This window comes from Leucopleurus acutus (assembly GCF_964270905.1).
Source record: "Leucopleurus acutus genome assembly, chromosome: X".
In the NCBI taxonomy this organism is placed as follows: Eukaryota; Metazoa; Chordata; class Mammalia; order Artiodactyla; family Delphinidae; genus Leucopleurus; species Leucopleurus acutus.
The window spans coordinates 92,981,525-92,997,654 of record NC_139148.1 but is presented as its reverse complement, the minus strand read 5'-3'; the positions used below and the strand labels follow the sequence as shown (position 1 = coordinate 92,997,654).

Below are 16,130 nucleotides of genomic sequence, written 5' to 3'. Positions count from 1 at the left end.
ATAGATTCTAATAAGCAAAAGCAGTATGATGAAGCATATTTTAATAAATCGCTCTAGAGAAACAGAGTAGATAAATTTTGATACATGTTTGTATATCATTGCAAACCTATCCTTAACTTTCTTAGAACCACAGCTCTGTTTGAGACAGTGCTTCTTATCGGTAAAACGTGGAGCTTGATAAGGTGGAGACCTACATACATATCCTGAAGCTATTACCATCAAGACAGTTCAACATTATTCTAAAATCTTCAGAATCCATTATAAATATCTATTTTATATTCATGGACACTGTTTTGAGATAGGTCAATGGTAGTTATTTTACCTATTTGCAGTGAAAATGAAGTAAGAGAAGGAGAAATTAGGGTAACAAAGCACAACACAATCTTTAAATAATAAGGACCTCTGTATAAATAATAAGGACCTCTGTATAAATAATAAGGACCTCTGTATTACTGTTTTCAGAGTAGCTGGATTAGAAGTGGAAAAATCTTCAAAGCAGATACATTTGAACTATAATGAAGCTGGCTTCAGGTTATGTATTTAGAGCTAATAAAATAACGTAGAAATACTTTGGGGTATGTCATTTGTTTAACTTTGCCATGTTAAATGGAACACAGTGTCCACTGAAACCTAAAAATCTTTAATATAAAATAGAGGTGTTACTCTTATGTTTAATAGAACAGAGAAGCAGATATATTCATTCTTCTTTTTTCTCCATAGGTCAAGTATTTTGCCTCATTTCTTAGTTGGGTAAAACTTAGATAAAAACCATGCTGGTTTATATAGAAAGTACTTTCCATTAAAAAGAAAAAAAGTAAGGTAATTTACATCTTCCTGTGTCCTACTGCGAAAACCTCAAGTAATATAATTTATATTATAAAGGATCATTTTCATGAGCCATTTCCAGTGATTTAAACACAATAAGCAGACTTTTTCTTTGTATATTGTTTCTCAGTTATATGGTACTAGGTGTTATATAAATAAAGGATTCTGTGGTCCAAGAACTTTGGAAAAAGCTGGCTTAAACAAAGCTTACCATGTTGCTTTATTGCAGGACTTCTCCGAGGCTTTAATATGCTAATGTTATTTCAAAATACATTGAAAACGTTTAAGAGAGCAATGTAGAATGCAGTGTTTCCCAATTTCAGAAAAAATGTTTCTCCAGACCTCCTTTCCTTGGATGGTGAATGGTGAGCACCAGAGAGGACAGGGAATCTCCTCAGAGTACATGCGTTAGAGTGGGGTGGGGTAGCAAGAGTCAGGATTATCCTGCAAAATACAGGATATACTATTATAGTGACATGAGCTTTAGACAGGATACGTATCATAGTGGCTCTGGTTCAGCCCTGAAAAAGGAGCTACATTTTCAACACAGCAGCTCTGAGCTTCTGAAACCTCCAGTATGTGGGAGGTATCCCTAGAGCTTGAGGTGGCTCTGGGAGCCAGGAATTGTTTCTGAATTTTATTTGATTATACAGGCTTTATTTATCTCTTTATTTCTTATTTAAGAGTATCTTGGGGGACTGCTGTCCCACAGAACAAATTTGGGGGACCATTGTTCTGATATGTATTTTTTCTCTGTAACCTATCATTTGTTTTACATTTTTTCCAGTAACAAAGATAAGTCTTGCCTTTTTTCCCTGGCAGTTTTTAGTGATGTAGCCCAGGGTCTTGGAATGGACCATATTTAGGTGACCCAAAGGGATTATGAGAAGAAGAAATGGTCCTAAGGAAAACAATATGAGTACTATTATATTTAAATGATAATTCTAGAAGACTAACAAGTATATGCTGTTCCTGTCGCAACCTTTTTTTGTCCTTCTAAGAAATAGAATTAGATCTGGGGAAATCTTAGTAGTCCTTATACTATTGCTAAAGTTAGAAAGAGTAGGTTTTGATTCATCTGTCTATTCATTTGGGGGAAATGATGTTGAATGACCTACCGAACAATACCCAGAAAGTTGAGATCTGTTTTCAGATCCTGCCTTGAGGATAGCTGGCATCCATTTGATTTATTGGATCACAGACATTCCCACCTTCCTTTTTTTTCTTTCCTTCTGTGCTTTGTATCACATCTCTATGAAACTTAGTAGATTTTTTTAGGCTGGAAAGGCCCTTAAATATTGTGTGATCTTCAAAGCAAGTAATGTGTAGTTCCTTTGAATTGGTAGTCAGGGAAAGAAATAGGTATCTGAGTTTTGGCTCATGTTGTTTCTTTTCTCTTGGGTTCCTAGTGCATTTTTGTCCTTTGGAGCCAGTTTTTGTTAGATTGGTACTTGTCTCTTTTACCCAGAAATAAAGATGGAAAGTCTGAGTTGGACTTTGATACAGATCAGTATGATATCCTGGTATCAGACTTTGGCACAGAAGAAAAAGAGACTGGTGGCATTACCTCTGAGCTGCCAGAAACAGAGTATTCTTTACGGGTGAGTAAGAGTGGTTTTTCTTCAACAATGAGAGGTAAGATATCCTGTAACATGAAAATATTATAATACAAGATCTCACTTTAGTTATATAACGATGACAACCTTTTGACCCTATGCTAGGATTCCTTTTCACTGTCTCCACTGAAACAATGTAGCTAATATAGTCAGCAGCACTTAGTGTGGTAGTTGATTTAGAATAACAAGGTATAGAAACTGAGTCAAGTATTTGCCCAGATTAGATCTCAGTTGCTAGCAGAGTCAGTAGATGGTAGCAACAGGGATGTCAGTAGAATTGGCAATATTGTGTAATAACTTTCCCTTCACTGTTCCATAGGCATTTTGTGGCATTCTATATATGAAGCCACGAATGAAAATTTTTCTGCGTCAAAAGAAGGTGACTACCCAGATGATTGCCAAGAGCCTGGCCAATGTAGGATATGATATATATAAACCTACCTTCACAGTATCCTTACAACTACATGAAGCTGACTTCTTTGTTTCAGGATTAGATTTCCAAGTTGGCACAGAAAAACAGAAACCTTTCCTTTTCCAATTCAAAAATACGTGTTATAGTACAAACCCTATTTTAGGTATCTAAGGAGGTATTTCTTGAATGCCAATCTGTGTGCCAATTTTATCAGAAATCAACTAGAAATTATTAAAATAATACAGTATCCTGAGACTTTAGAGATTCTGGTTCAGTAGATTCTGAAATCTCTTTTTTAAATAAGAAATATTTATTTATTTAAATGAATAGCTAGGTTTGAGAATCTCTGCTATAAGGAATGATTCACACTGTTTGGTTTGTACTGGAATTTTGTTATATATATATTACATTGATTGAAATAAGCAAAATGTTGACTAGAACTTGTTCATCTTTTGGACATACTATGATTTTTGCTGTAACAAGTCCAGACTTATGTTGATAAAAGTTAGGAGATTGGAAATTAAAAGTTGATTTTCTAGGGTGAGATAAATCTTCAACAGATTTGACATGGATTTCTTGGTACTTCTCATATTGACAGCCACTCAGAGAAGTAATTACTCATTTTCACTTCTACCCTCCACCCCACCCCATTGCCCTGGGAATGGATTTCAGACACTTGAGGAAATCTTAAGATGAGCTTTGGAAATTAGGTCCATCTTTGTTGATGGATTTTGGGGTCAAAAACGTCTTTGAAAGGGTGAGAGTTCATAAGCAGTTATGAAGAATTGCTCTTGTAATTTATTCTCTAGTAATAAGCTCAGCTCTTGGTCCAAGAAACATGTTCACACTCTGTTTGCTTTATCAAAGTCATTATCTAGCTTACTTTGTCTTTATTCCCCTGACCAAAAATTAGAAAATGCCATTCCCTTTTAAATAGCCATATGGTTGTTACTCATAAGCAGATTGATTTTCTCCTTTTGAAGAACACAACCCTTGTCTACTGTGAAAGTTTTTTTTAAAGCCCTAAACAAACCTAACTTAACAAAGCCAGAGCTAACATTGTTAGCATCTGTAGGTAAATTAGTTATAATATCACTGTATGTAGCTAGGATCTTAGTGCCATAGTTTTAACAGAGCCAGTCTAAAGTGCTTTTCAACTACTGTCTCAGGATATACCACATTTCTACCTCCAGCTTCTTTCTTCTGTGGGTTTCTACCAGGTTACCTCCTATGCATGCATTCTGTATGTACCTGAGCTCTTCTCAACCTCCCTTCCCATTAAACTGGTTACCTTTCCCTATTAGAATTTGGACTAAACGAATTCACTCTAGGCATGAGTAAAATGAAACTTCTAATAAAATTTCCCCTAAAGTCACTGAGGGAAAAGATTACTGATGCTGACTTATTTATTCCTCAGTTCAGTTAGCAAAGGCATCTTCTCTCCTCTTGTCCTTTCTCCTTATTCTAATTTGGGGAATCTCCTACCCCAGTGTACTTCCACCCCATAATTTAGAATTTAAAAGTATACAACAGAAAGAATTTGACTATCTTTATCTTTAAAATGTTAACTTTATGGTGTAGAATTTTGGGATTTTGTTTGGGGCAGTTTTGCCCTGTTTTGTTTTTTCATTGGAATAGGGTCTTATTTGAGATTTGATTTGAGCTTCTGGAGCCCAGAACATTATATATTCTGAGCCAAACATTACTGTGTTATGTACCCACTCGTATTATGTCTTCATATCATACCTGACCCACTTGTCACATGGATTTGATGCAAGTAGCTTATTACTTAGAGGGGGTAATGGAGATCAGTTTTTGGAAAAGTAACAAAAATAAGTTTTCATTTAACTCATTTGGACATGAAGATTTCTTAGTATTTATTTTAATGAAAATCTCAGTTTCTCTATCTCCTTTATCTTTCTCACTCTATTACCTTGGTTTTTAAATCAAATAGGAGTTGCTAAAAAACTCATAAATTATTCATGTTTTATGTATAATACTTAGTTCTTTGTTTCATTTATCCAAGCTTGTTAACTTCTTCCCATGAAATATATTACAACAGGACTATTTATTGTCCTTTACCTTTAAAAGTGGTTTTGTTCTTCATGGTTTTGCTTTCATTGTGTTTTGTATGATTAGCCGGACTTACCTTATTGCATGTAATTGTGTGAATCTGTGTTGTACCATGTATCTTACCTAGCAGCAAATTAAGCAGTTAGCAAGTGTTAAGAAACGTTTTGTGATTTATGAATTTTTAGATCACTGATGGTATTTTGATATATTTTCTTATAGTCTTTTCTATGTATACATTTATAGTATATATTTTTAGATGAAACTTGTTGTTCTGAACATTTCCTAATGTTCCCAAATACTTTTCAAAGACATAATTTTAAGAGCTGCACAACAGACCATGTGGATACACCAACATTTATTTAGTCATTCCCTTATTGTCAAACATCTAAATTATTTATGTTTTTTTAGCCATTATAAATCACTGATAAATTTCTGTAACTCATAAACCTTTATGGTCTTCTCTGACTGTTTCTGTAGGATAAATTCCTGAAAGAGAATTACTTGTTCAAAGGTTAAGAATATTTTTAAAGCTATTGCTACCGATTTTTAAAATGCCTTCTAGAAAGGTTATACTGGTTTACATACAATGGTGTTTGATGTGTTTTGCTGTAATATAGTGCAAAATTTTGTGTGCTAAAGCTCCTGGTGTTTGTCTCCTTAATGATTTTCTTCTCAGAATAAGCAGGTGAAAATAACTTTTGGGTTCTCTTGCAAGAATAATAACCAGTTTGGAGTAATGATGTATCATAACAACCGCCTCATAAAGTCTTTTGAGAAGGTGGGATGCCAGGTGAAGGTGAGTAGTTAATGCTTCTCTGTCATAGAGGCTGAAAAGAGTAGGAAGAGGATTTAAATTTTGCAAAAGGGATAGACTAATGAATGGCTTTTTACTCATCTTGAGATAGTTGTTAAATCTGATCCTAGAATTCTATGTTACCAGTGAGCTGTCTTATGTTCAAAAGCTCTTTCTACTTCTCATTCTTCATAGATGTCAATCAACCCAGGATTTTTACTGAATGCATTTTGTAGGTAGCTGTTAATAAGAGGTAGAATTAGAGCACCAGCAACTCTGCCATGCGTATAAGTTTATTAATGTTTGAGGTAGCTCTTTCCATTTTCTTGGGGAGACAGTAAGGCATCGTGGAAGATGTATAAAATGTAGTGGTTTATGACCAGGATTTGAGGCCTGGCTTTTCCACCTAAAAGCCATGTAATCTTGGCTACATTGTTTAATTTCTCTGAGGCTGAATTTCCTTACCTGTAAAATGGAAACAACGATAGTAATTTTACTTGCTCTGCCTACCTTACAACTTGCAGGGTTGAGAGATTTAAATGGGATAAATTATGCAAAAGTACTCTATAACTGAACTATACAAATATTACCATCATCTTAAAATTTTGATGACAACTTAAAGTAGTAATATCTGCAAGTATCCCATTCATTCCTATTTTACAGATAAGATTGCTAAAGCACAAAGAATGATAAACTGCTTTATATTACACAGTAGGACAAAGTTACATATGACCCAGGAGAGCTAGTTTTCGGCCTATATTGCTTTTCATTGTTATATCATCTTTATACAACTTGTTTGTTTGCCAGTGTAATTACACTCCGACTCAGCTCCTTCCATTAAAGTATACAAAAATGATTTTAAATCCAAAAATCTCTTGTATCAACTTGTAATTAATAATACTGCAAGTCTGACTCTCTTTAGCAGTTGTTTGGTGGCAAACATATATAAAAATGGTTTATTTTAATGGAGTGTGATTTATATAGCATCCTTAATTTTTTTTCAGATGGAGTTTGGTTTTAGTTCCCTAGAACAGAAGTATATAACCTTGATTTTTTTTTAGCATTGTCATTCTTTGTTCAAGTGAAATCTTCTGGCAGTCCCATAATATAAAACAGATGAAAGTGGAGGTAGTGTGGGTGAAGTAGAGATGGCTATTAATCCCTGGAAAGTCCTAGGAAATCTATGGATCACAGTTTGAAAATCTCTGCCCTGTAATTTGCCAGAGGTTCCAGTTCATTGTAATACTTGCAGTCTATTGGCGTACATTCTCAGTGTTTCTCTAGATATTACTGGCCTCTCCTTGCCCGTGAACGTTATGTAACCTTTCTATTATTGTTTAGAATCAAAAGGAAGTGCCTCCAGGCAGTCAACAGTAATGTAAGTGTTGAAATTAATATTTTTCTTGTAAGCCAACTCATGGAGAAGGTGTGGGAGTAATTGGAGTCATTGAGTGCAATTTCTTAAAACCTGCCTACAACAAACAAGACTTTGAGTACACCAAGGAGTACCGGTGAGTCACTCCCAACCTGAGGTGTGTCTGATGGTTTGTTCAGATATGATTCTATTCTCTGAAACCTCTAAAATCATCTCTAAAAACCAGCCACATAAGTTAACTGAGAATCCTTTCAAATCTATTTTCCAAGATTAGAGATAAAAGGATTTGATTTTTAAATTAAAAGCTTACTGATACATGATGTATGGAGCCCAACTGAAGTAAACCTTAACTTTAAAAATTAGGGAAAGAGCATAGGGGTTATTTAGTAAAATACTTTGGTGAAACAAAGAGCCTTGGAATTGATCTTAATGAAAAGAGATGAGTGGATCTGAAGTTATTGAATATGTTGTGGGGAAAGCAGCAGTTTGAAGTTTGTTCCGAAAGATTTCCTTGAAGCCAGTGAACAGATTGAGAGGAAAGTATTGGAGCAGCAGGAAAAACGTGTGTTTTCCCGGAAGCATCTAGATTTAATAGGTAAGACCAATAAAGAATCAGAAAGGAACTTGACATTGAGGCTGAACCAGCAAGGATATTTTTAGGAGGCAAAGAAGGGAGTTGTTAAAGCCAGGATATAATAGTTTGTTTTAAAACTTGTGGGGAGGGATGGATCATACATTCCTTCTTTCATCAAGTATTGTGAGATATCTCCTCTGTGCCAGGTATTAGGGACATAAGAATGAAAGTTAAGAATCCTTGATGCCTATGAACAAATGGGATGAGATATATGTAAATAAGAAACTTAAATACCTATAGAATAATTGCTTTAATGGGGGATGTATGCCAAATGGGAAGAAGCTTTAAATATGCCTAAAGGGATTCACAGAGCAGAATATGTTTGAGCTTAAACTTCAAGGAAAAATTGGAGTTTGCTAGGTGGATGAAGAGGGGGAGGACATTCTAAGCACAGGGAAGTATTTGAAATGGCAAAGGGTGTTCTGGGAGGATGGGGAAAGAAGGCATGAGGACATTTGGTGTCATTTTTCTAGAAATCTCAGTAGCAAATCTTTTCTTAGAGTGGGGGAAAAGTATTTCCCCAAATCTCTTTTGTTTTGTGTCCAAAACTGTAATAAAATTAGTTAAATGTTGTGCCTTAATTTATATGAAACCATAAGAATTTTAGGTTTAGTATTTGACAGAGAACTATTTGGATGACAACCCCAGATTAATTTCAAGGTAATTGGTTCTTGGTCACTTGGGCTACTCAATGATTATAATAACTACCTGCCCTTAGTTTAAGTAAAATGGTCTTTTAAATATGAGTCTGGCACATAATGGAGATCTTTGACTAGGACTTGACTCACAAGAGTGAAAGTTTAGGAATGACATCAGTTTGACAAAAGTCTCAGAGCCAAGTCATTCTATTTCTCTTGAGTGAAAGGAATAGAGAATTTCTGGTGATTAACCAAATAGTTAAGATTTGTGAAATCCAAATGTTAGATATTAAAAATTATGTAACATCCTCTTAAGCCGTCTCCACCACCCCCCAATCTAGCTTTTAAAGTTTAGAGGTATTAGATGCTTGGTTTGTGATGTTTCGTTTCAGTATGATGGGTTTGAGGTGATGGCAGGGGAACCAAATGGAGGTATTCTATAGAGAGTAGGTTTATTCAGCTAAACATACGGGACTTCTGGCTTAAGTAGCTTAATATCTGCTACACATTTTATTAAAAACAGAAAACTAGTATACTATCCTGCATACAGAGTCTTCTGAGGGTAATAAATGTGCATAACTCATCCCAATTCTGGCAGCTTTTCCCTTTTTACTCAATTTATTTTATGTTAAATGAAAAAAGTCTTTAGTTAAAATATAAGGAAATTTGAGAGGGCGATTAGAGAAGGTTGTCTGCTATCACAAACTCATCCTAAGAGTATTTATTATACATTTCAAAACCGCTATAAGAGATACCAGCCATCATACTGCTGGAATGTCTACAAATAAATCATTTGTAATATCACTTTTAATAGTTGTAGATATCAGATTTCAGCTACAACTATCAGGACTCAAACTTATAACATTTTTAGAGTGAATTTCAGCTGAAGAAATGCAGTCAATGCATACTAAGTGAACACCTCACTGGTACATGGCACAGTGGCTAGATTTTGTGGAGTTTTCCAGAGAAATTCGAGACATGGTTGCTGTCTTTGAGGAGCTCACAGTGTAATTGTAATGACGGATTGTCACAGACACGAAACAGTTTAGAGAGCAATAAACTTGCTCTTTGATCAATCAAAACTAAGTGGTATGGTATAGGAAGCATCCCCTGGTAGAACAGATAGGGAAGGTTTTAGGTAGAAGGTATGACTTGAGATTTGCCTAAAGGATACAGGTTTAGAAAAGGGAGGGAAGGGAATTCCAAGATGGAATTATAGCGTGAGCTAAGTGACAGCAACTCAGAGTGGGAAGAATATGGGGAGTGGGGATAAGGGGATGTAAGTAGAGTGAAGGGGAGTGAAGTCAGATGGATAGAGTATGGCCCTGTCCTAGGGCAGGGGGTGGCAAATTTTTCTGTGAAGGGGCAGGAAATAAATATTTTAAGCTTTGTGGGCCGTATGGTCTCTGTCACTACTACTCAATTCTGCTGTAGTAGGAAAGCAGCCGTAGACAATAAGTAAAGGAATGAACGGTGTCTGTGTTCAATACAATTTTGTTTACGAAAACAGGCAGTGGCCCGGATTTGCCCTACAGGCTGTAGTTTGCTGACCCCTGTCCTGGAGCCACAGTTCCCAAACTGTGTGCCAAGGTGCACATAATGAACTCACAGAGGAGCCACAGGATGTTTAAAATTTTCGAGGGGAATACAGTGATATTGACTCTTGCCTATAAGCAATAGAAATTGTTTTCTGTTGCTGTCGTAACAAATTACCACAAACTTAGTGCCTTAAGACAACACTGGTATATTGTCTTCGAGTTCTGTAGGTTAGAAGTCCATCATAGATCTCACTGGGTTAAGATCAAGGTGTTGGCAAGGCTGCATTTATTTCTGGAGGCTCTAAGGGAGAATCTGTTTCCTTGGCTTTTCCAACTTTTAGAGGCTGCCAGTACTCCTTGGCCCATGGCCCTCTTCCTCCATCCATATTCAAAGCCATCAGTGGTGGGTTGGGTCATCACATCATAACACTCTGATGACCTTGCTTCTGTCATCACTCTCCTTCTCTGATTCTGACTCTTCTGCCTCACTCTTCCACTTTTAAGGACCCGTAATGATTATGTTGGTAATTCAAGGTAATCTCCCTATCTTAAGTTCAGCTGATGAGTAACCTTAATTCCATCTGCAACCTGATTTCCCCCTTGACATGTAATCTAATATATTCATAGGTTTCAGGGATTAGGACATAGACATCTTTGGAGGACCATTTTTCTGCTACTACAGTCTGCCCTCTGGCCCCTTAAGATCCACTTACATCACACATGCAAAATACATTTACCCCATCCCAACATCCCCAAAAGTCTCAACTCTTACAGCAGCTCAGTCTAAACTCTTAATGTCATCAGCTCAAAACGCCCAAATCTTCTCATCTAAATCAGGTATGGATGAAACTCTGAGTCTGATGCATCTTGAGGTAAAATTCCTCTCCATCTGCAGATGTGTGTCTTTTTTTTTTTTGTATTTACTCCCAAAATATAATGGTGGGACAGGCATAGGATACCAGTTATAGATGTTCCAGTTCAAACAGGGAGAAAAAATGAAGGAAAAAGGAATCACAGATTCCAAGCAATTTCCATGCTAACTCCATTAAATTTCAAGGCCTGGGAATACTCTTCTGGGGCTTTCAGCTCCACCCTCTGGATTTAAGGCTCTGTTCTCTGTCCTCATGGCTCCACCCACAGACTCATTTTTCCTTTTTCTTGAAAGGTAGCATGCATGTATTTGTAGCTGAGTAGTTTCATCAGCCTGTTTCTTAACTCTAGAGTTTTGGGGGTCTAAATGCCTTCTTTCATTTATACTTTCTCTGTCCCTTTCAGTCCAATCTAGCAGTTTTGTCCTTGTATACCATTCTCAAGAACCTTGTGGGTCTCAAGTATGTATCATGGATATTCACTCCATCAGACAAGAGACTCTTGACATGTCTTTCCTAGATAATCCTATTTCTGTTCTTGGCTTCTGCTGAGATGGTGGTGAAGATCTGATTCACGTGTTTAATCTTTTCCGAGAGCTTTTTGTGTGACTGAATACTTTGACCTTTTGATCTTCCTGAGATATTAGCAAAAGGTTGTCCAGCCACTGCCTTGGCTTTTTCTCTAGAGCATCTTTCTAAATTTTAGCATCTTTTGCAGTCTGGATAAACTGAGAATTTCCAAAATCATTAAGTCCTGGTTCCTTTTTGTTCAACAGTTCTTCCCTTAATTTATTTCTTTCCTCTCACATTTTATATAAGCAGCAAGCAGCCACCAGGCCACACTTTCAACAGCCTGCTTGGAAGTCTCCTCAGCTAAATTTCCAATTTTATCATTTACAAGTTCTGCTTTCCACCTAACTGTGGGACACAATTCTACTAAGCTTTCTGCCAGTATGTAACGGGGATCACCTTCCCTCAAGTTTTCCAATAACATGTTCCTCATTTCCTTCTGAGCCTTCACCAGCCACAATTTTAACATCCATAATTCTACTAACAGTCTGTTCACAATGATTTAGATATACTGAGGAAATCTGTGTTTTCTCGACCATGCTCTGCCCTTCTGAGCCCTCACCAGTGGGGTGTTTAACATCCATATTTGTACTGACAACAGTCTATTCAAGGCAATCCAGGCAATTTCTGTAATGCTCCTCCAATTCTTCCACCCTCTGCCCACTGTCCAATTGTAAAGCCACTTCCACATTTTTAGGTATTTGTTATGGTAGCACCCCACTTTCAGGTAAAAAATGTTTACATTCCTCTTGATTATATCATATCTTTGTGAATCTGGGTTTTTTGTGATTGCTGTGATAAAAAGCAAGTAATACCAAAAATCAATGTTGAATAAGAAATGAGGGAAGTTGTGTCCAGTTTGACTCCAAGGTTTGAGTAGTTGTACAATATCCAACAGGCATACCCATTCCATTATAAGTAATTGTGGCTATTTAAGATTGAAACAAATATTTTTAAAATATATACATATATTTTTCAAATGGACCCTAAATTTTAGTACATAAATAGTTATTAAGTTGTTTCGACATAACCGTTTAATAGTAATTGGAACCAGTACATATTTCTTTAGACCTAAGGGTGCCATGAAAAACTTGGGACACTAAAGGTACCATGAACCGAGATAGTTTGAGAACTTCTGTCTTAGAGGGACATTGGATAGAGTAGTTGATGCTTTAGGCAATGAGAATTCATTGTGTATTCTTAAGTAGAGGGGTGACTTGAAACCATTCTATCTTAAGAATATAGTACATTACACTTATATACTGCTTTATGGCTTATAAAGTGCTCTACATGAATTATATCAGTTGATAAATCTGGAAAGAGGGTGCAGGATAGATTGAAAGAAGGATTATATGTTATTTGAGTAATCTAGGTGTGGGGTGAAGGTGTGAAATAAGAGTAGCTGTGAGAAAGGAAGTATGTGACAGATACTGAAAACAAAGATCAAAAAGTTTGGTGAGGGCTTCCCTGGTGGTGCAGTGGTTGAGAATCTGCCTGCCAATGCAGGGGACACGGGTTCGAGCCCTGGTCTGGGAAGATCCCACATGCCGTGGAGCAACTAAGCCCGTGCGCCACAGCTACTGAGCCTGCGCTCTGGAGCCTGTGCTCCGCAACAAGAGAAGGACGCGACAGTGAGAGGCCCGCGGCACCGCGATGAAGAGTGGACCCCACTCACCGCAACTAGAGAAAGCCCTCGCACAGAAACGAAGACCCAACACAGCCAAAAATAAATAAATAAATTTATTTTAAAAATTGATGATAAATTAATAATGGGATAAGGGAAATAAAAGAGAGGAAAGAATCAAAGATCACTTCAAAGCCTCAAATTTAGTAGACTGGCATATTGACAGGATCGTTGATAGAATAATGAGGTTGGGGAAAGGAACAGTTTTGTGTAGTGGCAATGGTGGAAATTAGATTGTACGGGATTAAGACAGGAGAATGAAGAGGAGATAGTGGGTATAGACCACATACCAGGATTGGGGAAGTAAAAGGAAAGAGATTACTGGAACAGTGGAGTCAAGCCAGGTTTTTGCAAGAAGGAATGGCGTTTCAAAATACATGAGAACGGTGTCTTGATTGAGGTGGTGGTTACATGACTGTATGCCTTTGTTAAAACCGATAGAACTACATGTTAAAAAGATAAATTTTACTCTATGTAAATTTCACCTCAATATTTTTTGCCCGAGTACATGAGAACAAAGGTTTATTTTTATTTTTTAAATTGAGATATAATTCACATGCCATAAATGTCACCATTTAAAAATGTATACTTTAGTGATTTTAGTATATTCACAAAGTTGTACAACCATCACCACTATCTAATTCCAAAACATTTTCTTCACCTCAGAAAGAAGCACCTTGTCCATTAGAAGTCACTCCCCATTTCCCCTCCTCTCCAACCCCTGGTAACCACATAATCTGCTTCTTTTATTTTTCAATTTTTTTGTGTGGTAAAATACACATAACATAAAATTTACCATCTTAACCATTTTTAAGTGTACAGTTCGGTGGTATTAAGTACATACATATTGTTATGCAACCATCACCACCATCCAACTCCAGAACTCTTTTCATCTAGCAAAACTGAAATTCTATACCTATTAAACAATAACTCCTCATTCCCACCTCCTCCTAGCCCCTGGCAACCACCATTCTACTTTCTGTCTCTATGAATTTGACTACTCTAAGTACCTGATAAAAGTGAAATTATACAGTATTTGTCTTTTTGTGACTGGCTTATTTCACTTAATGTAATGTCCTCAAGTTTCATCTATGATGTACATATGTCAGAATATCCTTCCTTTTTAAGGCTGAATAATATTCTATTGTATGTATATACTACAGTTTGCTTATCCATTCATTTATCAGTGAACACTTGGATTGCTTCACCATTTTAGCTCTTGTGATTTATAGTCTATTTTGTCTGATATTTGTATAGCTACCCTTGCTCTCTTTTGGTTACTATTTACATGGAATATCCTTTTCCATCCTTTCACTTTCACCCTATTTGTGTCTTTGTATCTAAAGTTAGTCTCCTGTAGACAGCATATATTTAGGTCATTTTTTTTTATTTTACCCATCACTCTGTGTCTTTTGATTGGAGAGTTTAATCCATTTACATTTAAAGCAATTAATGATAAGAAAGGACTACTGTCATTTTGCTATTTGTTTTCTGTATGCCTTATAGATATTTTATCCTTCATTTGCTGTATTACTATCTTCTTTTATGTTTAGCTGATTTTTTTGTAGTGAAACATTTAAATTCTTCTCATTTCCTTTTGTGTATATTTTATAGCTATTTCCCTTGTGGTTACCATGGGATTACATTATCCTGTGATCAGGAGCAGCAAACAGAGATCAGAGCACAGATCCCCAATATTTGGAGGACAAGGTCTTTTTTGCCTACCCTGGCTCCTGCAAGCTGGTCTTGAAATGTGTGCACAGCTGACTGTCACAGGGCTGGGGTAGGAGATGGGTAGCTAAGAGCTGAAATTTGCCAATCTATCATCCAAGCATTCCCCTGGAAATTACAAGTCTTCAGTCGACTCTTGAGTTCCAAATAGCTACATTAGACAGATTCTGCCAGTGTAATTGTTGTCTAGATGGGAAGGCAGATTCCTGGTGCTTCCTACTCCATCACCTTTCCAGAATCCCATGTAATCTTTTTTAAAAAGTAGATTTAAAGTAAAATTTTAAGAGAAAACAAGAAATAGTTCTTCATCTGTGACTTTAGGGAAGGATATAAACATAGAGGTAGGAACATTGGTAGGTTGGAGGGGACTAAGAGTTTATAGGGGAACTCATATATGATTTAATCTTCTCTGTGTAGTCAGAATATAATTTAATATGAGTAAGGTGGAGTTAAGGAAGAATTCCTCTTAAGGAGAGAAGAGGTCTACAAAACCTTTGGGGAATTATCCGGGGAGTCAAGAGATCTAAACACTAAATTTGTAGTGTTTCAGGTGTGTACAGCTCTACATTAAGTTGTAATCCTGGGTTGTAGAATTAAATAGGAATTAGTCACTAGAAATTGGCAGTTTTTAAAAGTAAAATTCAGGTTTTCTACACATTATATTGTTTAACCCTGGGTCTGCTGTTGTTCATTTGGGAAGAGAGATAAAGGAGAAAGGGCAAGAGCCATAATTAGGGCATAGCCTCCACTAACAGCTATAGAGTAGAAGGTTGAAGGGGACTTTGTTGCCTGTTGTTGCTATAACTGCTGTGATCAGCATTTAGACAAAGAAGAACCATATAGACATTTTTAAGTTAGTGTTTGATTTGTAATAGATAGGGTGCAGTATTTGATCCTCTGCCTTTCAACTTGGTCCTCAATTGTTTACCTGTAGTCATCTGACAATTGAATAACTCCCCAACAACTTATCTGCAATTTAGTCTTCTATCATTGTCTCTAATGTCAGCTCCCCTCGCCATGATTCTAAAATTTGGAGTACACAGTACTTTTTAGGACTTGTGACCATCTTACCTTTTCAACTGACTTTGTCATTTTGACATGTAATTTACAAAGGCAGTACATTCCCATCCTAGTTTCTGAAAGTGTAGATGTTCAGACCTATGCTGAATATTCTAAATTGCTGGTTTCTGTTAAATGGGAGCATCTTAAAGATTGCAGAATTATTCAACAGATTCTCAACATTGACATGTTTCTTTCTTTTTCTTTCAGGTTGACAATAAATGCCCTTGCCCAGAAGCTCAATGCTTATTGGAAGGAAAAGACCTCCCAAGAGAATTTTGAGACCTCAGCCATAGTCAGGCCAATACCGTGA

The 16,130-nt window shown here is 36.5% G+C and overlaps 1 protein-coding gene across 2 annotated transcripts in view; it reads left to right on the top strand.

The window, feature by feature from the left end:
* MORC4 (MORC family CW-type zinc finger 4) overlaps positions 1–16,130 on the top strand; it is a 50,478-nt gene that overhangs the window by 13,290 nt on the left and 21,058 nt on the right. For both annotated transcript variants that reach the window (XM_082865201.1, XM_082865202.1), the window contains exons 6-10: positions 2,294–2,426; positions 2,761–2,889; positions 5,603–5,722; positions 7,130–7,230; positions 16,028–16,126. In XM_082865201.1, coding sequence (XP_082721327.1) covers positions 2,294–2,426; positions 2,761–2,889; positions 5,603–5,722; positions 7,130–7,230; positions 16,028–16,126 — 582 coding nt within the window. The remainder of the gene's footprint in view (positions 1–2,293; positions 2,427–2,760; positions 2,890–5,602; positions 5,723–7,129; positions 7,231–16,027; positions 16,127–16,130) is intronic.